Source organism: Coregonus clupeaformis, chromosome 21 (assembly GCF_020615455.1).
Source record: "Coregonus clupeaformis isolate EN_2021a chromosome 21, ASM2061545v1, whole genome shotgun sequence".
Taxonomy (NCBI): Eukaryota; Metazoa; Chordata; class Actinopteri; order Salmoniformes; family Salmonidae; genus Coregonus; species Coregonus clupeaformis.
In genome coordinates this window covers 55,948,058-55,974,957 of record NC_059212.1, presented here as the reverse complement: position 1 = coordinate 55,974,957, position 26,900 = coordinate 55,948,058, and the positions used below count along the sequence as shown (strand labels likewise).

Below are 26,900 nucleotides of genomic sequence, written 5' to 3'. Positions count from 1 at the left end.
TCACCGTGCAAGCATACCGTTTTCATGTGTGTAAAACGACGAAGAAAGTGTTAGGCTACATTGTGACAGATTGCATGGCCTGGGTGGGTGGTGATTTCTCTTAAGGACCAATGGCACCGGCCATGCAAAACGAACTCTATTGAACAGCGCTTGATGGCCATCTAATCTGCACAGTAGACTAATATTTTGGACAGCAAAATATGTATTTAGTAGGCGCTATAATAACCATAAAGACTATTAACAACCAATTTGTGGTGTCATATTACTCTCATTGTGGTCTGAAACATATTAGTGGTTTTCTTCTCAATTGTTCTGTAAATAAGCAAACACGTTTGAACTTTTACATGTGCACTTGTAACACCACGCCTACTTCCTGGTCTTGCAGATTTTAATAGTTCACCCATTCAGTTCAAGGAATGGACAGATCTTTCCCCGATCTTTCCCTGTGTCAGAGTCGAACCGTGGTGATCCTTCCTTTTCTCTCGACCTTTTCTGGAGAAATTCCTTGTGCGCCATTCCTTCTTTTCAGCCCACAGACAGCGCAACATAAATCGCAAACAATACGACGATTGGAGGTCATCTTGGAGATTTGAGAGGTAGTTTTTGAAGGGGGTTTAAACTTAGTCGTGATACTTTCTAAGCTTTATAAGTTCTGCACAGTGTTCTTCTCTGCACACAAATACTAGTTGCACAATTTGTCTCTGTACTGAATGGCTTTAATATAACTCGTAAGAATGTCTTCAAAGGCATTTGCACAATGCATAGAATGAGAGAAAGAGATTGTTCTTGCTCTGAACTGTATTTTTCCTACTGCATCTACAAGTCCCCCACATAATTTATTTTATCAAGTCAATACTTAAGTAGTGTTTTATTTTTCCTTTGCAGATGAGGGCCATTGGGAAAGTGTCCTTTCAATTGAAGGCGCTCAGCATATTCCCAAGTAAATTGAAATGTCAGATCCGTGGACATAGGGTATCTCGTCCTCAAAACTTTACTGGCTATGAGAGTATCAACCAACAATACAGCCCCCAGATACCTGAGTACTTCAACTTTGCAAAAGATGTGCTTGATGTGTGGGCAGAGAAAGAAAAGGTACAGTATACCTTGTTTATCTAACCTTCAACTTCCGTTGCCAGTGCTTGACTTGGATGCCAGCTCCTGCCCAAGTCAAGCACTGTCCGTTGCATAAATTGTCATGGTGGAATGAAAAAATGGCAACACTTGACTTGAACCCTCTGACTGTGACATAGTTGTTATAACTCGTAATGACGTGTTGTTATGTCAGTGTTATGACAACATCATCATGATAGCATATTTGACATATCATTCATATTGGCAGAGGGATATGTTCAGCATTAAACTTTACGGTTTCAGATTAACTAAAATGTAAATGTGAAATCACCATTGTTTATTTCAGAAAGGAGAGAAAGCATCTAACCCTGCCTTCTGGTGGGTGAATGACAGAAAGCAGGAGGTGAGGTGGAGTTTTGAGGAGCTGGGCTTCCATTCCAGAAGACTGGCCAACGTTCTGTCAGGTGCCTGTGGTCTCAACCAGCAGGACAGGGTGTTTCTGGTACTACCCAGGGTTCCAGAGTGGTGGCTCGTCAATGTGGCCTGTCTCAGAACAGGTGAGCTAGAAAAGATCTAATCAAGAATTCCAAGACTTCATAATAGATTGAATAAAGATTGCATTGTCTAGACCAGTGATATTGAAACTTTTTCAGCGGGGACACCATTTTTTTTTGCCAGAATTTCTGGGGACCCCATTTTTTTCACCAGAAATTCTGGCGACCCCACCACACCCCAAATCTTAAAATTGGTCAGTTTAGATTTTCACATCAACAAACTTCAAATCATGACATTTTAATCTCTCTAAGAGAACCAATACATACATTTACTCAATACAATTTTATTTGTCAAATTATCTTTTTCACTAACGTTTGTATATTGTTCCCATAAAATAATCTGTACTGTTAATTTTTGGTTCCCCCCAAAATAAAATAAAAACGTTTTATTTATTTTTATTTGGCGACCCCACTGAAATTCCCCCGCTACCCTGACTTTGAAAACTGTTTAGTGCAATAAATAAACTCGTAGTCCTCTCACTGTCAACTACGTTTATTTTCAGCAAACTTAACATGTGTAAATATTAGTATGAACATAACAAGATTCAACAACTGAGACATGAACAACTGAACAAGTTCCACAGACATGTAACTAACAGAAATGGAATAATGTGTCCCTGAACAAAGGGGGGTCAAAATCAAAAGTAACAGTCAGTATCTGGTGTGGCCACCAGCTGCATTAAGTACTGCAGTGCATCTCCTCCTCATGGACTGCACCAGATTTCCCAGTTCTTGCTGTGAGATGTTACCCCACTCTTCCACCAAGGCACCTGCAAGTTCCCGGATATTTCTGGGGGAAATGGCCCTAGCCCTCACTCTCTGATCCAACAGGTCCCAGACGTGCTCAATGGGATTGAGATCCGGCCTCTTCGCTGACCATGGCAGAATACTGACATTCCTGTCTTGCAGGAAATCACGCACTGAACGAGCAGTATGGCTCGTGGCATTGTCATGTTGGAGGTTCATGTCAGGATGAGCCTGCAGGAAGGGTATCACATGAGGGAGGAGGATGTCTTCCCTGTAATGCACAGCTTTGAGATTGCCTGCGATGACAGCAAGCTCAGTCCGATGATGCTGTGACACACCGCCCCAGACCATGACGGACCCTCCACCTCCAAATCGATCCCGCTCCAGAGTACAGGTCTCGGTGTAACACTCATTCCTTCGACGATAAACGCGAATCCGACCATCACCCCTGGTCCACTCATCAGTGAAGAGCACTTTTTGCCAGTCCTGTCTGGTCCAGCGACGGTCGGTTTGTGCCCATAGGCGACGTTGTTGCCGGTGATATCTGGTGAGGACCTGCCTTACAAGAGGTCTACAATCTTCAGTGCAGCCTCTCTCAGCCAATTGCGGACAGTCTGAGCACTGATGGAGGGATTGTGCGCTCCTGGTGTAACTCGGGCAGTTGTTGTTGCCATCCTGTACCTGTCCCGCAGGTGTGATGTTCGGATGTACCGATTCTGTGCAGGTGTTGTTACACGTGGTCTGCCACTGTGAGGACGATCAGCTGTCCGTCCTGTCTCCCTGTAGCGCTGTCTTAGGCGTCTCACAGAACGGACATTGCAATTTATTGCCCTGGCCACATCTGCAGTCCTCATGCCTCCTTGCAGCATGCCTAAGGCACGTTCACTCAGATGAGCAGGGACCCTGGGCATCTTTCTTTTGGTGTTTTTCAGAGTCAGTAGAAAGGCCTCTTTAGTGTCCTAAGTTTTCATAACAGTGACCTTAATTGCCTACCGTCTGTAAGCTGTTAGTGTCTTAACGACCGTTCCACAGGTGCATGTTCATTAATTGTTTATGGTTCATTGAACAAGCATGGGAAACAGTGTTTAAACCCTTTACAATGAAGATCTGTGAAGTTATTTGGATTTTTACGAATTATCTTTGAAAGACAGGGTCCTGAAAAAGGGACGTTTCTTTTTTTGCTGAGTTTATATACATACACACATTACATGACCAAAAGTATGTGGACAACTGCTTGTCGAACCTCTCGTTCCAAAATCAGGGGCATTAATATGGAGTTGGTCCCCACTTTGCTGCCATAACAGCCTCCACTCTTCTGGGAAGGCTTTCCACTAGATGTTGGAACATTGCTGCGGGGACTTGCTTCCATTCAGCCACAAGAGCATTAAGACAGGGTCCTGAAAAAGGGACGTTTCTTTTAGTGCTGAGTTTATGTTTGGGGCAATACAATACAAATAGTTTTGGAGAACAGCTGCTAAATTAGTAAACATTTCTAATATAAATGCGATACCTATTTGGTCTCCTGACCTGAACAGGAAGAACGTAGAACCTTATTTATTCCAGTCCCTTGTTATTAGCTATGGCTAGGGCCCCAAGACTTTCCTTCAGGAAAAACTCCTGTCCTTGGTGAAGTCCCATGTCTCCCACAGGAACAGTGCTGCTGCCAGGCACCTCTCAGCTGACAGCCAGGGACATCCTCCACCGGCTGCAGACCTCCGGCGCCCGCTGTGTCATCACAGACGAGTCCCTGGCCCCCCTGCTCGATGCCGTGGCCTCTCAGTGTTCCAGCCTGCAGCATAAAATACTGGTGTCCCCCACCAAGAGAGAGGGCTGGAAGAACTTTGGAGATCTGGTGAGGTAAAGATAATACTTAGGTCAGAAATAATTCCCTAGACACCTCATAGAAAGGATCATATATTTATATATTTCCTAATTCCATTCTTTTACTTTTATATTTGTGTGTATTGTTGTGAATTGTTAGATATGACTGCACTGTTGGAGCTAGGAACACAAGCGTTTCGCTACACCAGCAATAACATCTGCTAAATATTTGTATGTGACCAATACAATTTGATTTGATTTGAATGGGCTCATAATGGCTCCAGTTCACTGTGTTTGATATATTGGTTTGGTCTATCTACACCTTGCTTGTTACTTTCAGCACCTCGGTACTGACCAAACTCTCTCCATAGGAATGCGTCCAGCGACCATGAGTGTGTGGAGACTCGCAGTGATGACCCTATGACCATCTTCTTCACCAGTGGGACCACAGGGTCACCTAAGATGACCCAACACAGCCACAGCAGCTATGGGATAGGCCTTACTGTCAACGGAAGGTAGTTCCTCCAACATTAATCTCGGTTAACCCAGATGTTTACGTAGTCTGTCCATGAGAGATTACTTCAACATTATAATAACCATAACCTTAACCACAAACAAAACCACAACACAACCATAACATAATTAGAACCATAACATAACCATAACCACACCACAACCATAACATGGGTTAAACTTAGATTGCACTGACACTAATTGCTTAGGATTTTTTTGTCATTTTATTAGGATCCGCATTAGCTGTTGTGAAAGCAGCAGCTACTCTTCCTGGGGTCCACACAAAACATGAAACATGACATAATACCCATTGAACTGAACCCTAATTGCGGTTTATCTCTGTCCTACTCCCTCCCTCCCTCCCTCCCTCCCTCCCTCCCTCCCTCCCTCCCACTCTGTCTGTGTGGAGGTACTGGTTGGACCTGACAGAGAGGGATGTCCTGTGGAACACATCCGATACAGGCTGGGCCAAGTCTGCCTGGAGCAGTGTCTTTGCCCCCTGGATCCAGGGAGCCTGTGTCTTCATCCACCATATGCCCCGCTTTGACAGTCACACTGTACTAGAGGTGTGTGTGTGTGGTGTGTGTGTGGTGTGTGTGTGTGGTGTGTGGTGTGTGTGTGTGTGTGTGTGTGTGTGTGTGTGTGTGTGTGTGTGTGTGTGTGTGTGTGTGTGTGTGTGTGTGGTGTGTGTGCGTGTGTGTGTGGTGTGTGTGGTGTGTGGTGTGAGTGCGTGTGGTTTGTGTGCGTGTGTGTGGTGTGTGTGTGTGGTGTGTGGTGTGTGGTGTGTATGTGTGTGGTGTGTGTGTGGTGTGTGTGTGTACATGTGTGTGTGCATGTGTGTGTGTGTGGTGTGTGTGGTGTGTGTGTGTGTGGTGTGTGTGTGTGTGTGTGCATGTGTGTGTGTGTGTGGTGTGTGTGTGCGTGTGGTGTGTGTGTGTGGTGTGTGTGCGTGTGTGTCTTCATACACCATATGGTCTGAAAACAACACCTATTCCCTTACCTCATTGATGTCAGCACATCTGAAGGAAGTGGATTGCTTCAGATCTGCATACACTGCATTTGACCACTAGATGGCCCTGCATGTCCATTCTCACTCCATAGAACCCCTCTCTGTGTCTTCTACTGCCTGTGTGTCCATGGCTAGGTTAATACTGAATGTAGTGGGGAAATGTTGTTATTTCATGTCATTACAGATACTGATATTTCATGTGTTTTTCTTTGAAGACTCTCTCCAGCTACCCCATATCCACATTCTGCACGGCTCCAACTGCTTATCGAATGCTAGTGCAAGAGGACATGTCCAGGTATTTGCTTCTACACTGATTAAATAATGTCCCGATTAAGATTAAAACCAAATCATTATTAACATCTGAGACATCTCTTCTTGTCAGTTATAATTTCAGCAACTTGCAGCATTGTTTGTGTGCTGGTGAGCCCATCAACCCAGAGGTGATGGGGAAGTGGAGGGATGCCACTGGACTGGACATCTACGAAGGATATGGACAAACTGAAACTGTGAGTTACGTTCGAGATGATTAAAGGTTGCACAAAGAATGGTGTCTTAGCTTCTCTGTCATTTCACTTCCAGGTACTGATAGCTGGTACTTTTAAGGGCATGAAGATCAAAGCCGGGGCTTTTGGGAAGGCTTCACCAGCGTATGATGTGCAGGTATGTGCAGTCTACAGACAACAGTGTTGAAAATTATCCAAGTCATTCATTCATGTAATGTGTGCTAAACCATCAACATTAACCAATGTGTAATCAATAAAGTTGCCAGGTTTTGATACAAACTGCGGACATTGGCAACATTTGTGTTTGTATCTCAGGTGGTAGATGAAGCCGGTAATGTCTTGCCCAGAGGAGTGGAGGGGAACCTTGGTATCAGAGTGAAACCACACAAGCCTTTTTCCCTCTTTACTGAATACACGGTATGTAAGACCACTTCACTGCAAGTCAACTAGATGCCACTTGGTCCCCCTGTCAGTTTTTTTCCAATAGGAATTGATGAAATATCCACATCATTGATTGATTGATTGATTGATTGATTGATTGATTGATTGATTGACTGACTGGTCCTTCAATTTGATATTGATCTGAACCTTCTGAAATACATTGACACTTGGTTTGTTTCCTTGCATCTTAATATTGTAATATTTGTATACACCTCCATGCAGGGTGACCCTGAGCGAACAGCAGAGTGCTACGTTGGGGACTTCTACCTGACTGGGGACAGGGGCGTCATGGATGAGGACGACTACTTGTGGTTCGTGGGTCGAGCTGATGACGTCATCCTCTCAGCTGGGTAACACTACGGTCGACTTCCTGCCCGACTGGATGTGCAGGCCTTGCATTGCATCAACCAATGGTTGCGTGCCACATCATCGACTGTGCAGTTGGGAATTAGATTGCTATGTCATTATGTTGCGTTCGTAACCAAGTGGGAGGAGGGAATTTACCAGTTGTGAAGTCGTAAATACCAGTTGGATGCGTTCACGTGCTTTGAACTCGTTGAGAAACCCTGATTGGCTAATGGCCAAATAGCTGCGTAAATCATAAACTAAAAGTTAAGCTATCATGCTTGTAAACAAATGATAGTGCTCAAAAACTATATTAATAAATTGTTTTGTTGTTGCATTTAACTGCCGAAAATGCTGTTATCGAGGTAATTTCCTTAGTAGGTGAGGTCAGAGGTAACCATGTGGGAGTAGTGGGAGCGCAGGATCATAGTCAGTTTCCCACTAGTAATTACCAGTTGGAGGGCCGTTCAAGTGGATTTTTCCCAGTTTTATGTGTAAATTCCCACTTTCCTCTTGGTTACAAACACAGCATTAGTTGACATGTTAAATACCTATCCAGGCGTTGTAAGATCTACCATGTGTCAGCAATGTAGTCGGGCAGGAACTCAACCTATATCTATGGGGCACAAATGTCAATTGAAAGTTCTTCTCAATCCATGAGTAAGCTCAATCTGAGTCTGGGAAACTGGACAACAATGTTTAGTTGACTATCGCCCTATTGGCACGGGACTAGTATTACTAGAGAACGTTAGTTATGTAATTATTACTCCAGAATGTCCGTAATTCCAGAGGACGATTCGGACGGGATTCGTTTTTTCCAAACTGCCGGCTGTAATGATTACTTTTATGACGGAAGCCTGGAGTTTTTATTCTAGTCGTGAAGATACAGTATTTCAACATGTCCAGGTGATCGGGCCACACTGATAACTCCAGCTTGGTTCCCAAGTTTCTAAACCATACCCAACCATCTTTGGTATAGTGTCGCCATAATATTTGAATTGAGGAAGTGTGATCATAATCATTAGGATATTTTAGCGATCCGCAGTACGTCCTAAATGCCCCCCATCCTTTAGATGTGAGCTAATCAGTGCACTTGCACCTGAGATCCGTTTTAAGGCTATGGATGAGAAAGTTAACATATCATTTCCAAACGTTTAGGTCAGTTGTATGCTGCTTTGCGATCTATTAACAGCAAGGGTTGCATTAAATAGCCGCAATATATTTTTTGCACAAAACATATTTAAAAAAGCATTCACTGTGTAAGTTTGTATTTATTATGGATCCCCATTAGCTGCTGCCAAGGCAGCAGCTAATCTTCCTGGGGTCCGGAAGAATTAAGGCAGTTATACATTACAATACATTCGTTACAGAATTCACAACACACTAAGTGTGTGCCCTCAGGCCCATACTCCACTACCACATATCTACAACACAAAATCCATGTGTACGTGTGTGTATAGTGCGTATGTTATCGTGTGTGTGTATGTATGTGTCTGTGCCTATGTTTGTGTTGCTTCACAGTCCCCACTGTTCCATAAGGTGTATTTTAAACAGTTTTTTAAATCTAATTTTACTGCTTGCATCAGTTACTTGATGTGGAATAGAGTTCTGTGTAGTCATGGCTCTATGTAGTACTGTGCGCCTCCCATAGTCTGTTATGGACTTGGGGACTGTGAAGAGACCTCTAGTGGCATGTCTTGTGGGGTATAATAATAATAATAATATGCCATTTAGCAGACGCTTTTATCCAAAGCGACTTACAGTCGTGCATGCATACATTTTTGTGTATGGGTGGTCCCGGGGATCGAACCCACTACCTTGGCGTTACAAGCGCCGTGCTCTACCAGCTGAGCTACAGAGGATCACATGGGTGTCTGAGCTGTGTGCTAGTTGTTTAAACAGACAGCTCGGTGCTTTCAACATGTCAATACCCCTCACAAATACAAGTAGTGATGAAGTCAATCTCTCCTCCACTTTGAGCCAGGAGAGATTGACATGCATATTATTCATATTTGCTCTCTGTGTACATCCAAGGGCCAGCCTTGCTGCCCTGTTCTGAGCCAATTGCAATTTTTTGTGGCACCTGACCACACGACTGAACAGTAGTCCAGGTGCGACAAAACTAGGGCCTGTAGGTCGGACCTACCTTGTTGATAGTGCTGTTAAGAAGGCAGAGCAGCGCTTTTTATGGACAGACTTCTCCCCATCTTAGCTACTGTTGTATCAATATGTTTTGACCATGACAGTTTACAATCCAGGGTTACTCCAAGAAGTTTAGTCACCTCATCGTGCTCAATTTCCACATAATTTTTTACTAGATTTAGTTGAGGTTTAGGGTTTAGTGAATGATTTGTCCCAAATACAATGCTTTTAGTTTTTGAAATATTTAGGACTAACTTATTCCTTGCCACCCATTCTGAAACTAACTGCAGCTCTTTGTTAAGTGTTGCAGTCATTTCAGTTGCTGTAGTAGCTGACGTGTATAGTGTTGAGTCATCCGCATATATAGACACACTGGCTTTACTCAAAGCCAGTGGCATGTCGTTAGTAAAGATTGAAAAAAGTAGGGGGCCTAGACAGCTGCCCTGGGGAATTCCTGATTATACCTGGATTATGTTGGAGAGGCTTCCATTAAAGAACACCCTCTGTGTTCTGTTAGACAGTTAACTCTTTATCCACAATATAGCAGAGGGTGTAAAGCCATAACACATTCGTTTTTCCAGCAGCAGACTACGATCGATAATGTCGAAAGCCGCACTGAAGTCTAACAAAACAGCCCCCACAATCTTTTTATCATTAATTTCTCTCAGCCAAGCATCAGTCATTTGTGTAAGTGCTGTGCTTGTTGAATGTCCTTCCCTATAAGCTGAAAAGTTGATACATGTAGGCCATTAATATATAGCTTATGTGCAGCACTTCGTTCAATTTATCCAATCAGTTATCGTTTTCTTGCTCAAACCGCGAACGAGCAACACCTGTCAAACTCAGACATTTCTCTCAAAACACAGGGATATCGATTCGCACAGGACTAGCATTATCAGAGGACCTTGGTGTTCGCCAAAAAACAGTAGGTTATTCTGGCTGGAATTGTTACTCACCTTCCATGTAAAAATTACTGACATGGCAGAATCGGACGGGACTAAAATTACAGATGTGGTGTTTTGTGCTCGTGAACATAATTACATTACCTCCCCCAGTAAAACTAATCCTGTCCGAATAGGGCTAAAGTTTGGGTTGGTTGTTTAGGTACCGTATTGGTCCATTTGAGGTGGAGAACGCTTTGATTGAACACCAGGCTGTGGCTGAGTCAGCCGTGGTCAGCAGCCCTGACCCTATCAGAGGAGAGGTACAGTAAGGATGGATCAATCAATTCAAGGAATAGGTCATCCTCACCCAAAATCAAAGCTTGTCAGATGATTTCAGAGCTCAAGTTGTTAAAGTCCATAGTCAAGCTAAGTCCATATTTTATGCTATCTTGTTGTTTAGATCTCTATAAATGAACCTATATTGGCCTCAATCCCAAAATGATTTGTAGCGATTGCACTATAATTCCAGTGAATCTTTCCGTCCATCTTTCCAGGTTGTGAAGGCGTTTGTTGTTCTAACAGCAGAGTACAAATCTCAAGATCAAGATCAACTTAAGAAAGAGTTACAGACATATGTGAAGAAAGTTACTGCACCGTACAAGTATCCACGCAAGGTAATTGTTATTCTTTTGTAAAGATACTTATCATTGAAAAAAGGTTTATCAATATCTATTAGAAGGCAAAATAAGGTATTTAGACTTTTCTCCTCTTGACAGATAGAGTTTGTGGAACAGCTACCAAAGACAGTCAGTGGTAAAATCAGAAGAGTGAAGCTAAGGAACAAAGAATGGGGACGATCCTGAATCGTTTGAGGATAATCTGTTGTACAGTCTTATTGGAACTGTGAAGAGAAGGTTTAAAACGTTTATCAAATCGCACCGTCTTTTCTTACTAGCACCGACTTTTCTTACTAGCACCGTCTTTTCTTACTAGCACCGACTTTTCTTACTAGCACCGACTTTGCTGATAACTACTTAATTGAGGAAAAATGTACTTACTGTGATATGTGGTTGTTTCACACTATCTTATGATGAATGCACAAACTGTAAGTTGCTCTGGATAAGAGTGACTGGTAAATTACTAAAATGTAAATGTAAAATGAATCAAAACATCTGTGAAATGAATGGCACATGAATGGCACATGCCATTTTCTATTTGTCTCCATCATTGCTGCATGATTAGCTACTTCACATTGGTATGAATGAGAAAAACTTTAACAATAAACTTTTGATTCAGTATATTACAGCACTGTGTGCGTACGAGCATGTGTTTTTCTGTGAACAGCAGCAGTGATTTAATAGACAAATTAAGGCCCAAAGCAAAGTGATAATATTGAGAAAATAAACATCTATTTCTGTACAAACCTGTTTTGGTTATCCCATGATCCTCAGAGGTCTTCTACTGAAGATTCTAGTTCTCTACATGTTCTTCTTCATACACTTGTTGGTGTTGATGACAGTGTGCAGTCCAGGTATTGTGTGACGTCTATGTAGACCCCTGGAGACTGGACCATACCACAGCCCATGCCCCAGGACACCACCCCTAACAGCATGGTACGACACACCAGAGGCCAACCTGAGTCCCCCTAGAGAAGAGAGAGAGAGACACCAGTCCTGTTTGAATACTTTAAGGTGATGTAGAGTTGAAGTCGGAAGTTTACATACACCTTAGCCAAATACATTTAAACTCAGTTTTTCACAATTCCTGACATTTAATCCTAGTAAAAATTCCCTGTCTTAGGTCAGTTAGGATCACCACTTTATTTTAAGAATGTGAAATGTCAGAATAATAGTAGAGAGAATGATTTATTTCAGCTTTTATTTATTTCATCACATTCCCAGTGGGTCAGAAGTTTAAATACACTCAATTAGTATTTGTTAGCATTGCCTTTAAATTGTTTAACTTGGGTCAAACGTTTCGGGTAGCCTTCCATAAGCTTCCCACAATAAGTTGGGTGAATTTTGGCCCATTCCTCCTGACAGAGCTTGTGTAACTGAGTCAGGTTTGTAGGCCTCCTTGCTCGCACATGCTTTTTCAGTTCTGCCCACACATTTTCTATAGGATTGAGGTCAGGGCTTTGTGATGGCCACTCCAATACCTTGACTTTGTTGACCGTACGCCATTTTGCCACAACTTTGTAAGTATGCTTGGGGTCATTCTCCATTTAGAAGACCCATTTGCGACCAAGCTTTAACTTCCTGACTGATGTCTTGAGATGTTGCTTCAATATATCCACATAATTTTCCTTCCTCATGATGCCATCTATTTTGTGAAGTGCACCAGTCCTTCCTGCAGCAAAGATGCTGCTACCCCCGTGTTCTTCGGCTTGCAAGCCTTCCCCTTTTTCCTCCAAACATAACAATGGTCATTATGGCCAAACAGTTCTATTTTTGTTTCATCAGACCAGAGGACATTTCTCCAAAAAGTACGATCTTTGCCCCCATGTGCAGTTGCAAACCGTAGTCTGGCTTTTTTATGGCGGTTTTGGAGCAGTGGCTTCTTCCTTGCTGAGCGGTGTCGAGCTCTGTCGATATAGGACTCGACCTGTTTCCTCCAGCATCTTCACAAGGTCCTTTGCTGTTGTTCTGGGATTGATTACTTGTGTCATGCACAAAGTAGATGTCCTAACCGACTTGCCAAAACTATAGTTTGTTAACAAGAAATGTGTGGAGTGGTTGAAAAACGAGTTTTAATGACTCCAACCTAAGTGTATGTAAACTTCCGACTTCAACTATACGTCTTTTCTCTTTACTCTAGTTGCTAATCTGTAGGTCATTAGCTAAGTGGAAGCAAGACTTCCTATCTTATCTCAATCAGTCCATCCTTCTCAGGGACCGGACCATCGATTTAGTGGCAATCCTTGACTCGAACTGAGTTTCCCAGTGTGTGAGTGGCCTGTACCTTGATCAGCGTGATGTCATGGTTGATGACACAACTGGCTTTGTACGACATTGATCTGTAGATACGGCCCTCCAGAATCCTCTGACCCCTCACCAACGAACCATCACTGCCTGGGTCCACCGTCATCCTGGAGGGTATTTGGGTTTGGGGAAAAGCATATCAGACTCTATAGGGACTTGGAAAGTTAAGCTTGAACCAATAACCCAGCATTTAAAGGGCAAGCACACTGCCTCCTGTGCCATACATTTCAGACCTCTTGGCAGGGGCCATACATTGCTGTACAGACAGGCTCACTGTATATAGCAGTACGCAGCAGAGAGGACCCAATGCGGATGAATCAGGGCTCCACCGCACAGGGAGGTTTTCACACGGAACAAGCTGACTGCAATTACTGGGTTAAAGAAGCCTTGTCAGAGCTGTGATGTGATTGACGTCTCAATGGATATTTCATTACTTTAAGTTTACACCATGTTACCTTTTAGCCTAATGTCAGTTTCAGATGTATGTTCAGAGAGCCACAGGCTAGTGTGAGTTTGATTAGTAATAATGGGTTGTGCTGTGCATGATGGAACTGTTATGTAGACTACAGGTTTGGAATGAGAGAGAATACAGATTCCTGCTGAGCCTGTAATGAAAAAACTAGACCTGAATAGCAATAGCACAGCCTTTTCTCTCAGTCGGACTCCAGATTAATCATTTGCGATAGATTTCTTAGCCAGCAGATCCGACCTGCTTGCTTACAGCTGTACTAGGGTCTGGCAGGCTTCCTGTGTGGATTAAGACATCTTGGAGCTGGTGTGAGATATGGCTTGGAAAACGTACTTCAATCTAGGGATAAGAAATGCGTTGTACTCCGAATTGTCCCATTATCCCAACTGAAAGACTGAGAAGATTGAACGTCTGCTAGCTGTTTTACGTAACCATACCAAACATAATATATCATACTAATTTGAGTGTCTCGGATTCACGTTTACTATGTTACGTCTAGTCTATGATGACAGCTTTTCGATAGCGCTCTAGCTGCTCCGCTCCATCCTGGCATTCCGGAGCCGTGGCATGGAGACAGCACGCTCGCGCAGGTTTCCAGGAACGGCCACACACAAGGCGGCACTTCTGAATGCAGCTAACGTTGGATTTGTTTTGTTTGATTAAATGTTCCTTATTTTATTTTTTTCCCATTTTCTTTGATTAGTCTATTACTTTTTTTATTCGAACCAAATCGCCATGGCTTGGCCATGCATAAGCAGAGTGTGCTGTCTGGCTCGGTTTTGGAACCAGTTTGATAAATCCGATCTTTCATTGCCACTGACCAACCATAACTACTCAGACATCGCAGACCAAGAGGTGCGATCCGTCACCAGGCATGTACCGACGGACCGGGTTCTGACGCACAACTATTCCACCCCGGACCACCGCGGATCCCCCCAGACACCGGGAGATGCCCCGGGGACCCGGAGATCATTGAGAGGCCGGAGGGAAGCCAACTTCAAACCCCGGGAGGACTACCATCGACCCGGCGTGCCGTTCTCCAGTGTCACCCAGTACAAGCAGGATTACAAACCCTGGCCTATTCCGAAGAAGGAGAATTTCCCCTGGATTAGCAATTGCAGAAAAGGTGGCAACGTTTGTTCGGATAGCCCAGTAAACAGTTACCCCAATGCGAGCCAGACGAGAGGGGACAGGGGGGAGAGGGAGAGAGAGGAGCTGGGCATGAGGTGGGGGGAGCAGGGGACGGGAACAGCTAAAAGCTCTTACAGGTAGGCTCCATCACTCTGACGCTGTCCTTTCAGAACCATTCTGTTTCTTTCATTTCAGCACCTGGAGCTGTCCACTCACTCATAAACTATTGATAACTGCGCTCTAACCTAACGATTTCATTAGTCTGCTTCAAGTTATTTTATTCATGATGCACTGTCTGAAATTCGTTAAATCATTTTTATTCATGTACCGTGGGCTATTGGCCCAAATGTAATTTGCAGTATGTATAATTATGCAATACCTTTTGAACGGAAATTGCCACCAGGCTAGGTCTTGCAGTTCAGTGTGTGTGCATGCGTTCGCGCGACATAAATTGGATGCATTAAGTGTCATGCTACAGAAATAACCAATAGCTTTGATCTGGACAGTAGGCTGCTGCTAAGATAGAAACACAGCAAAACGCTTTAAATTATTAATAAACACATTTTTTATCCCCCCTGTTGGACACACATTTTATATCCCCCCTGTTGGACACACATTTTATATCCCCCCTGTTGGACACCCATTTTATATCCCCCCTGTGTTGGACACACATTTTATATCCCCCTGTTGGACACACATTTTATATCCCCCCCTGTGTTGGACACACATTTTATATCCCCCTGTTGGACACACATTTTATATCCCCCTGTTGGACACACATTTTATATCCCCCTGTTGGACACACATTTTATATCCCCCCTGTTGGACACACATTTTATATTCCCCCTGTTGGACACACATTTTATATCCCCCCTGTGTTGGACACACATTTTATATCCCCCCTGTGTTGGACACACATTTTATACCCCCCTTTGTTGGACACACATTTTATATCCCCCCTGTTGGACACACATTTTATATCCCCCCTGTTGGACACACATTTTATATCCCCCCTGTTGGACACACATTTTATATCCCCCCTGTTGGACACACATTTTATATCCCCCCTGTTGGACACACATTTTATATCCCCCCTGTGTCAGACCCACATTTTATATCCCCCCTGTGTTGGACACACATTTTATATCCCCCCTGTTGGACACACATTTTATATCCCCCCTGTTGGACACACATTTTATATCCCCCCTGTGTCAGACCCACATTTTATATCCCCCCTGTGTTGGACACACATTTTATATCCCCCCTGTTGGACACACATTTTATATCCCCCCTGTTGGACACACATTTTATATCCCCCCTGTGTTGGACCCACATTTTATATTCCCCCTGTTGGACACACATTTTATATCCCCCCTGTTGGACACACATTTTATATCCCCCCTGTTGGACACACATTTTATATCCCCCCTGTTGGACACACATTTTATATCCCCCTGTGTTGGACACACATTTTATATCCCCCCTGTTGGACACACATTTTATATCCCCCCTGTTGGACACACATTTTATATCCCCCCTGTTGGACACACATTTTATATCCCCCCTGTTGGACACACATTTTATATCCCCCTGTTGGACACACATTTTATATCCCCCCTGTTGGACACACATTTTATATCCCCCTGTGTTGGACACACATTTTATATCCCCCCTGTTGGACCCACATTTTATATCCCCCCTGTGTTGGACACACATTTTATATCCCCCCTGTTGGACACACATTTTATATCCCCCCTGTTGGACACACATTTTATATCCCCCCTGTTGGACACACATTTTATATCCCCCCTGTTGGACACACATTTTATATCCCCCCTGTGTCAGACCCACATTTTATATCCCCCCTGTTGGACACACATTTTATATCCCCCCTGTTGGACACACATTTTATATCCCCCCTGTTGGACACACATTTTATATCCCCCCTGTGTTGGACACACATTTTATATCCCCCCTGTTGGACACACATTTTATATCCCCCCTGTTGGACCCACATTTTATATCCCCCCTGTTGGACACACATTTTATATCCCCCCTGTTGGACACACATTTTATATTCCCCCTGTTGGACACACATTTTATATCCCCCCTGTTGGACACACATTTTATATTCCCCCTGTTGGACACACATTTTATATCCCCCCTGTTGGACCCACATTTTATATCCCCCCTGTGTTGGACACACATTTTATATCCCCCCTGTTGGACACACATTTTATATCCCCCCTGTGTTGGACCCACATTTTATATCCCCCCTGTTGGACCCACATTTTATATCCCCCCTGTGTTGGACACACATTTTATATCCCCCCTGTGTTGGACACACATTTTATATCCCCCCTGTTGGACACACATTTTATATCCCCCCTGTTGGACACACATTTTATATCCCCCCTGTGTTGGACACACATTTTATATCCCCCTGTTGGACACACATTTTATATCCCCCCTGTTGGACACACATTTTATATCCCCCCTGTGTTGGACACACATTTTATATCCCCCCTGTGTTGGACACACATTTTATATCCCCCCTGTTGGACACACATTTTATATCCCCCTTTGTTGGACACACATTTTATATCCCCCCTGTTGGACACACATTTTATATCCCCCTGTGTTGGACCCACATTTTATATCCCCCCTGTTGGACACACATTTTATATCCCCCCTGTGTTGGACACACATTTTATATCCCCCTGTGTTGGACACACATTTTATATCCCCCCTGTGTTGGACACACATTTTATATCCCCCCTGTTGGACACACATTTTATATCCCCCCTGTGTTGGACACACATTTTATATCCCCCCTGTTGGACACACATTTTATATCCCCCCTGTTGGACACACATTTTATATCCCCCCTGTTGGACACACATTTTATATCCCCCCTGTGTTGGACACACATTTTATATCCCCCCTGTTGGACACACATTTTATAACCTCAACATCATCATTAACAGAACCCACCCCCCGTACCGCTCTGCTCGAACCCCAATGGACACCATTATCCTTTATCGATGATAAACCTGATTAGTTCGTTCATGCTTTGGTTGGTCCAATTTACACAACAGTACATCATTTGCACACTTTTCTATGTAAAATAGCCTACAGTATAGAGAGCATAAAGCCAATGGATAAAACTTTTGCAGTGTTGGTCAAAGAAAAACTATTTTCAGACCGTGGGAGCTTTCTTACACTTCCATCCTCTCCTTGTAGACAGGAGTACCGGCCGTGGACGGGGGCAAGACCAGCCAAGACCACTAGGAAACAACGCCCCCCTGCCCCGTACGCCAGCCCCCGGTCGGGGGTTTCCCACCTCCCCAATGAGACCAGCTACCAGGCCGCCTACAGCGGAGCCGGGGAGGCTTTCAGACACACAGAGCTTCATCAGAGGGACCATAATACCACCACCTCCTCCGCCGGGCTGCTGACCACCACCTCCATCTCCACTGTCCCCCAGACCACTGTAACCCTGCTCCAGCCCTCCTCCACCACTACCACCCCTATCACCACCACCGGCCTCCAGCAGAGCAGCCTGCCAGAGAGACCCAACCTCAGTATAGGGACCATGGGAGAGGTGAGACAGAGGACTTTTTTGAGTTTCACAGTTTCAGGGCATAAATCCAGCTTTTTCAATGTTATTCAAAATGGGTCGAATCCTTGAGATGAGCAAAGTGTTAGTAGTGGTATCTCGTTCTGTAGAAGTAATTGTACAAATCTGTGATGACGTCCCCTATTCCTTAGATAGTACTATTTCTGACCAAAGGGAAAGCCACTTGAAAGACATAGACACTGTAAAGACACTGTAAAGACACTGTAAAGACACTGTAAAGACACTGTAAAGACACTGTGAAGACACTGTAAAGACACTGTAAAGACACTGTAAAGACACTGTAAAGACACTGTAAAGACACTGTAAAGACACTGTAAAGACACTGTAAAGACACTGTGTGGGGAATATAGGGTAAGGGTGTGGTTTGGGACATAGCCATTGTTCCAGCCAGGTCCCAGGTGTTCCCAGTGGTGCTGAGGCATCTCTAACAGGTGATACTGTGATCCTGTTCTGTCCTAAAGCTGCTCAATGTGGCCCAGCTGTTTCAGACTATGACGCAAACTGCCAGGCCTATGACATTGACCTGGTTAGAGCAGAGCAGGCATTACATGCAGAGAAAAGAAGGTCAATAGTATTTAGACATTTGGGCAATTAGGATTTGGATGAGAGAGAGAGAGAGAGAGAGAGAGAGAGAGAGAGAGAGAGAGAGAGAGAGAGAGAGAGAGAGAGAGAGAGAGAGAGAGAGAGAGAGAGAGAGAGAGAGAGAGAGAGAGAGAGACTCTTTCCTGTTTTGATACCCGCCCCCCTGTCCTCTCCCTGGTAGCTCAGAGCAGACGTTGTGTGACAGGGAGTGGAACTCTTTAGGGAATGTCCTGGGGTTTAATGACACCCCCCCCCTTCCCCGCCCCGCTTCTCTGTGCCATCTGCCAGCGGAGAGTAGAAGAGCACGGACTGAACCGACTCGGCTTTCTGCTTTCACTCACTGTCATCTACGCCAGAGAGTTTGTCACAGATTAGAGAAAGAACAAACTCCTGCACACTGCTTGCTAGGAATGTTTTGGTTTTAAATATAATAACAAAAAGTGAAACTTTGAAAGCAAGCAGTGTGGAGGAACTGTCCCCGCGTAGCTGAGTGTTAGTGCTGTGGATGTGCCAGTACATCTCTTCTCAGAATCAGAGAGAAAAAAGAGAAAAGAGTGAAAAAGATTATCTTCGGTCAGTTCAAACTTTCTTCCGATGTTCTTTGGGAAGATAACATTTTCTAAAAGCAGAAACATACTCCACTATAGCTTCCCAAAAAGCCACAATTAAAGTTATTCAACTTTTTGACCATTCACATGGGAGAACATGTTTTAGCCTCCAAATCAGATGTAGAATGCCAGTGCCTAGCCATTCTAAGCCAGATGTTGTAGAATGCCAGTCCAATAGTGTTTGACAGGCCACCGGGTTTAATATGAGACATGTCATCTGTAGGTCATAGTCTATTAATAACCATGGCCCAGAAATCAGTGTGAGATGTGTGTATGTGTGTGTTCAGCGTGAGATGTGTGTATGTGTGTGTTCAGGGCGCATGCAGGGAAAGGTACAACTCTACAGTTGGCTGCGATGTAAGAGCTATTTTTAAAAAATCGGGTGCAAAGGATTTAACTCCTGCCCTGAAAAGTAGACATTAGATACCAAACTACAGGCTATCTGCTATGGTCATCATATTGGACCCCTCAACCATCAACCATCAACCAAACCCTACCTCAGTGTACCTCCCCTCTACCTACTGACAACAACCTAGTGCTCTATTGTTTTTTATCCGTCGCCGAGCAATCTGCCAACACCACGAAAAACCCAGGGGATCGATATTAAACAATCTAGTCCAAGACCCCACACACTGCCAAGTCATTTCTGACACCCCCAGAGCTCTCTGATGCAGCACTCCATCACTCTCCTTCTTGGTAAAATAGCCCTTACACAGCCTGGAGATGTGATGGGTCATTGTCCTGTTGAAAAGCAAATGATAGTCCCACTAAGCCCAAACCAGATGGGATGGCGTATCGTTGCAGAATGCTGTGGTAGCCATGCTGGTTAAGTGTGCCTTGAATTCTAAATAAATCACAGACAGTGTCACCAGCAAAGCACCCCCACACCATAATACCTCCTCCTCCATGCTTTACGGTGGGAACTACACATGCGGAGATCATCTGTTCACCCACACCGCGTCTCACAAAGACACAGTGGTTGGAACCAAAAATCTCCAATTTGGACTCCAAACCAAAGGACAAATTTCCACCGGTCTAATGTCAATTGCTCGTGTTTCTTGGCCCAAGCAGGTCTCTTCTTCTTATTTGTGTCCTTTAGTAGTGGGTTCTTTGAAGCAATTCGACCATGAAGGCCTGATTCACACAGTCCCCACTGAACAGTTGATGTTGAGATGTCTGTGACTTGAACTCTGTGAAGCTTTTATTTGGGCTGCAATTTCTGAGGCGGGTAACGCTAATGAACTTATCCTCTGCAGCAGAGGTAACTCTGGGTCTTCCATTCCTGTGGCAGTCCTCATGAGAGCCAGTTTCATCATAGTGCTTGATGGTTTTTGCGACTGCACTTGAAGAAACTGTCCATATTGACTGACCTTCATGTCTTAAAGTAATGATGGACTGTTGTTTCTCTTTGCTTATTTGAGCTGTTCTTGCCATAATATGGACTTGGTCTTTTACCAAATAGGACTATCTTCTGTATACCCCACCTACCTTGTCACAACACAACTGATTGGCTCAAACGCATTAAGAAGGAAAGACATTTCACAAATTAACTTTTAAGAAGGCACACCTGTTAATTGCAATGCATTCCAGGTGACTACCTCATGAAGCTGGTTGAGAGAATGCCAAGAGTGTGCAAAGCTGTCATCAAGGCAAAGGGTGGCTACTTTGAAGAATCTCAAATATAAAATATATTTTGATTTGTTTAACACTTTTTTTGGTTACTACAGTGGGGAAAAAAAGTATTTAGTCAGCCACCAATTGTGCAAGTTCTCCCACAAATTATGGTGGAAAATAAGTATTTGGTCAATAACAAACGTTTCTCAATACTTTGTTATATACCCTTTGTTGGCAATGACACAGGTCAAATGTTTTCTGTAAGTCTTCACAAGGTTTTCACACACTGTTGCTGGTATTTTGGCCCATTCCTCCATGCAGATCTCCTCTAGAGCAATGATGTTTTGGGGCTGTCGCTGGGCAACACAGACTTTCAACTCCCTCCAAAGATTTTCTATGGGGTTGAGATCTGGAGACTGGCTAGGCCACTCCAGGACCTTGAAATGCTTCTTACGAAGCCACTCCTTCGTTGCCCGGGCGGTGTGTTTGGGATCATTGTCATGCTGAAAGACCCAGCCACGTTTCATCTTCAATGCCCTTGCTGATGGAAGGAGGTTTTCACTCAAAATCTCACGATACATGGCCCCATTCATTCTTTCCTTTACACGGATCAGTCGTCCTGGTCCCTTTGCAGAAAAAACAGCCCCAAAGCATGATGTTTCCACCCCAATGCTTCACAGTAGGTATGGTGTTCTTTGGATGCAACTCAGCATTCTTTGTCCTCCAAACACGACGAGTTGAGTTTTTACCAAAAAGTTATATTTTGGTTTCATCTGACCATATGACATTCTCCTAATCCTCTTCTGGATCATCCAAATGCACTCTAGCAAACTTCAGACGGGCCTGGACATGTACTGGCTTAAGCAGGGGGGACACGTCTGGCACTGCAGGATTTGAGTCCCTGGCGGCGTAGTGTGTTACTGATGGTAGGCTTTGTTACTTTGGTCCCAGCTCTCTGCAGGTCATTCACTAGGTCCCCCCGTGTGGTTCTGGGATTTTTGCTCACCATTCTTGTGATCATTTTGACCCCACGGGGTGAGATCTTGCGTGGAGCCCCAGATCGAGGGAGATTATCAGTGGTCTTGTATGTCTTCCATTTCCGAATAATTGCTCCCACAGTTGATTTCTTCAAACCAAGCTGCTTACCTATTGCAGATTCAGTCTTCCCAGCCTGGTGCAGGTCTACAATTTTGTTTCTGGTGTCCTTTGACATCTCTTTGGTCTTGGCCATAGTGGAGTTTGGAGTGTGACTGTTTGAGGTTGTGGACAGGTGTCTTTTATACTGATAACAAGTTCAAACAGGTGCCATTAATACAGGTAACGAGTGGAGGACAGAGGAGCCTCTTAAAGAAGAAGTTACAGGTCTGTGAGAGCCAGAAATCTTGCTTATTTGTAGGTGACCAAATACTTATTTTCCACCATAATTTGCAAATAAATTCATAAAAAATCCTACAATGTGATTTTCTGGATTTTTTTCCTCAATTTGTCTGTCATAGTTGATGTGTACCTATGATGACAATTACAGGCCTCTCTCATCTTTTTAAGTGGGAGAACTTGCACAATTGGTGGCTGACTAAATACTTTTTTTAAATGTCTTCACTATTATTCTACAATGTAAAAAATAGTAAAAATAAAGAAAAACCCTAGAATGAGTAGGTGTGTCCAAACCTTTGACTGGTATTATATATATTTTTTAAATTAACAATACCCTTACAGTTAAGAAAGATGCCTAGCAGTCTACAAGCCATTTATTTCCTCTGTCTCTGGTAAACATTTAGGCATAATATTCTGTAGTTCCATCATGTCTAGTGAGAGTGTTTTCTCCTATGAGACATTTTAAGAACCTTGCAGAGATTTTTTTAGCTGCTGGAGGACATGGCTTGAGCTTTTCGATGTGATAATAAGAGAGAGTTTCTGCTTTGTACTAAAACAGATGAACGGTTCAGGAATGGGATTGTGGTTTACAATGGGTTAAAGTGCATAACAAGAGGATAAACCAAAGCATCATGCTAATCACACCCCTTTGCACCCCTTTACTCCCTCTCTCGCGCTCCTTTCACCCTCCCTCCCTCCCTCCCTCCCTCACCTTTCACCCTCCTCCCTCTCTTGCTTTCCATTCACCCTCCCTCCCTCCCTCATCCGATCTTCTTTCACCCTCCCTCCCTCACCCGCTCTCCTTTCACCCTCCCTCCCTCTCTTGCTTTCCTTACACCCTCCCTCCCTCACCCGCTCTCCTTTCACCCTCCCTCCCTCTCTCGCTTTCCTTTCACCCTCCCTCCCTCTCTCGCTTTCCTTTCACCCTCCCTCACCCGCTCTCCTTTCACCCTCCCTCCCTCACCCGCTCTCCTTTCAGCCTCCCTCCCTCACCCGCTCTCCTTTCACCCTCCCTCCCTCCCTCTCTCGCGCTCCTTTCACCCTCCCTCCCTCCCTCCCTCCCTCCCTCACCTTTCACCCTCCTCCCTCTCTCGCTTTCCATTCACCCTCCCTCCCTCATCCGATCTTCTTTCACCCTCCCTCCCTCACCCGCTCTCCTTTCACCCTCCCTCACCCACTCTCCTTTCACCCTCCCTCCCTCTATCGCTCTCCTCTTTTTATTGTCTCTCCTGTCTCCCTCTCACTCACTGTTCTATTAAATGTGAACTTTTCCCTTTTCCCACGATGCATCTGACTACAGGCACGGTCATTAGCCAAACCAACAGGGAGGGAGAGAGAAAAAGTCAGAGAGAGAGAGAGAGAGAGAGAGAGAGAGAGAGAGAGATGGAAAGGGTGAGCGGAAGAGAGAGAGAGAGATGGAAAGGGTGAGCGGAAGAGAGAGAGAGAGATGGAAAGGGTGAGCGGAAGAGAGAGAGAGAGATGGAAAGGGTGAGCGGAAGAGAGAGAGAGATGGAAAGGGTGAGCGGAAGAGAGAGAGAGATGGAAAGGGTGAGCGGAAGAGAGAGAGAGAGAGAGAGAGAGAGAGAGAGAGAGATGGAAAGGGTGAGCGGAAGAGAGAGAGAGAGAGAGAGAGAGATGGAAAGGGTGAGCGGGAGAGAGAGAGAGAGAGAGAGAGAGAGAGAGAGAGAGATGGAAAGGGTGAGCGGAAGAGAGAGAGAGAGAGAGAGAGATGGAAAGGGTGAGCGGAAGAGAGAGAGAGAGAGAGATGGAAAGGGTGAGCGGAAGAGAGAGAGAGTGAGCAAAAATTGATTATTTGCCATTTTGTTAAAGTGTGATGTGATGCAGTGGGTTGCAGACTTTTCAGCGTGAATCTAATTTAGGAGAGGCAGACCTGGCTGCTGTACCGAGTGGAATAGAGTTTGGGTTGGAGGAGGGAGGAGAGGAGGGAGGAGAGGAGGGAGGAGGTGAACACACACCCACGGATACACAGAGACACATAAACACATAGGCAAACAGACTCTGAAGCACACGCACACGCAAAAACAATTTTTGAAGCCGCAGTTTGACAGACACAGCCTCTCATCCAGCAAATAGTCATATTCTATTTTTTCATTGGCCCAAGAGGCTGTTACTGAGACTACAGACCTACAACTTTGAAAAATACGCTTTGATCTCAAGTCAAACTCTGCCAAGCACACCTTCCATTGTACCACTACTGGTCAACTGCATTGGAACAGTTAGATCCATATCTAAACATCAAATCAAGCCTAGAACATCCCACTGGGCACAGACGTCAATTCAATGTCTATTCCACGTTGGTTCAATGTCATTAAAAGGATGAGGAAAGAATGTTGATTCAACCAGTGTATGCCCAGTGGGATGTTACTTGATGGGATGCAGCATGCAAACTTCCTTTCAGGGTCGAGTGAAATTCCATTATTGTAAGCTAAATAGGTTCCGGCTGGATGTTCTTTCAGAAAGTCTGGCATCAGCAGCATTTTGCAGTGATGAATTCTGTCTACTAGTCCACTGACAGCAGTGGTGAATTCTGTTTACTAGTCCACTGACAGCAGTGATGAATTCTGTCTACTAGTCCAATGACAGCAGTGATGAATTCTGTCTACCAATCCACTGACAGCAGTGATGAATTAGGTCTACCAATCCACTGACAGCAGTGATGAATTCTGTCTACCAGTCCACTGACAGCAGGGCTGATGCACTATGTCTGCACAACCAATCAAGTCACCTCTCATATAGCATATCTCCTGTTTGAACAGCACAAGACCTGTATTGCCTGTGGTCATCTTTCAGTAACCCAGGTCTTGTTTGTGTTATTGCAGGAGCAGTTGGTGAGGACTAAGCTCTCTCCCAACCCCTCTGCGGTGTTTCAAAGCAGATCCAGGATCTTCAACATATGACAGACTCTCCAGACTATTCTACTGGTTACCAGGAGACAAAAGAACCAATGAGGGGAATGTTCTCTGTCCATTCCACACTACAACAAAATCTATGCAGGGAATGTACAGCTTAATGTAACCAGAAAGGAAAAGTATATACAGCTTACCAGGCCAGTATAGTAAGTCAGAGACAAGTGAATGACAAACCAGATGTCACAAAACAAGATAAATCATTTTACAATCCTGTTCTATTGCTATGAAAATGGAAAATGCATGTAACAAGCTAGTTTGAAATCGAGCTTCTTTTGCAGTGTTAGACACTCCAAGACAACATGGCTGCTCTGTATTGTGTGTTTGTCTGTACTGTCTGTATATGTCTATGTACCTGTTGAGATGGAATGATTTGTGTTAAATCCTTTTCTGTACATACTGTTGGATCTATTGAAATGACAGGGTGACGACTTGTTGTGAAATTTATGCTCAAACTGTACTTTGTCCAGAAAGTAAGGTGTTCCTTTGCTCTCTGCAAGTATTTTATGAACGGAAACAAAACATATATTTATTTCATTTATTTTCAATTAGGTAACTATTTTGAGAAAGTAATTGTTCCGGTGTTTACGTTCATTTTGTAAATCTGTTGTTTAAGAAAAGTCAAAAAATAGTTAAATATTAAATGATGTACAGTATATTACAATAAAAGAATATCAGGTTCTTAACTCCATCAGGTTCTTAACTCCATCAGGTTCTTAACTCCATCAGGTTCTTAACTCCATCAGGTTCTTAACTCCATCAGGTTCTTAACTCCATCAGGTTGTTAACTCCATCAGGTTCTTAACTCCATCAGGTTCTTAACTCCATCAGGTTCTTAACTCCATCAGGTTCTTAACTCCATCAGGTTCTTAACTCCATTGATGTAGATGTTTCTGCTACACCGGTCTCATATGATATCTACATGATCTTTTATGAACTGTTTTCTTTGATCAAGATCCGTATGTGTGAGTAGGGTTGCAAAATTCCGGGAACTTTCAATAAATTCCCTGGTTTTCCAGAAATCCTGGTTGGAAGTGTCTGGATTTCCAGCGTATTCCCTCCTGATTCCGGGAATCCTCCAACCGGGATTTCGGGAAAACCAGGGAATTTATTGAAAGTTCCAGGGATTTTGCAACTCTAATGCTGAGTGCTGATCTAGGATCAGGTCCCCCTGTCCTTTTAATCTTATTCATCATAATCTAAAATGCAAGACTGATCCTACTCAGATCCTTTATGACTTATTAATTAATTATTGGGATACAGTAAATCAATATACAGCAGGGTGGAGATGAGAGGTGATAAGTGTGTTGTAACACCTTTGGCAGTGGAGGCTGCTGAGGGGAGGACAGCTCACAATAATGGCTGGAACGGTGCGAATGGAATGGCATTGAATACGTAGAAACCATGTGTTTGATACCATTCCACTCATTCCGCTCCAGCCATTAACACGAGCCCGTCCTCCCCAATTAAGGTGCCACCAACCTCATGTGACCTTTTGGACATTGTTTATCTGGTGTGGTAGTGTCTGTGCTGACGTATCTGAG

General features: G+C 44.0%; 1 protein-coding gene across 3 annotated transcripts; it reads left to right on the top strand.

Moving 5' to 3' along the window:
* The first annotated feature begins 391 nt into the window (after positions 1-391).
* Positions 392-26,075, top strand: acsm3 (acyl-CoA synthetase medium chain family member 3). 3 transcript variants are annotated; one of them, XM_041842556.2, is made up of 15 exons: positions 392-596; positions 886-1,092; positions 1,418-1,628; positions 4,022-4,229; positions 4,565-4,708; positions 5,116-5,272; positions 5,931-6,010; positions 6,098-6,221; positions 6,295-6,375; positions 6,534-6,635; positions 6,882-7,009; positions 10,251-10,350; positions 10,585-10,704; positions 17,855-18,215; positions 25,270-26,075. In XM_041842556.2, exons 2-14 carry the CDS (start codon positions 886-888, stop codon positions 17,900-17,902), a joined length of 1,710 nt encoding a protein of 569 aa, XP_041698490.1. In that variant the 5' UTR covers positions 392-596; the 3' UTR covers positions 17,903-18,215; positions 25,270-26,075. The 3 variants fall into 3 exon arrangements, with proteins under 3 accessions (XP_041698490.1, XP_041698488.1, XP_041698491.1); XM_041842554.2 differs by lacking the exons at positions 17,855-18,215; positions 25,270-26,075 and adding an exon at positions 10,807-11,335; XM_041842557.1 differs by lacking the exons at positions 10,251-10,350; positions 17,855-18,215; positions 25,270-26,075 and having other exon boundaries at positions 10,585-10,671.
* The last annotated feature ends 825 nt before the right edge of the window (positions 26,076-26,900 follow it).

What these genes read in the sequence shown, in the direction of transcription:
- acsm3 (XM_041842554.2), top strand. Translation starts at nt 886, where the DNA reads ATGAGGGCCATTGGGAAAGTGTCCTTTCAATTGAAGGCGCTCAGCATA. An exon ending in GATATGGACAAACTGAAACT is followed by an intron (nt 6,222 to 6,294) that starts GTGAGTTACGTT and finishes TTTCACTTCCAG; the next exon opens with GTACTGATAGCTGGTACTTT. An exon ending in GACGTCATCCTCTCAGCTGG is followed by an intron (nt 7,010 to 10,250) that starts GTAACACTACGG and finishes TTGGTTGTTTAG; the next exon opens with GTACCGTATTGGTCCATTTG.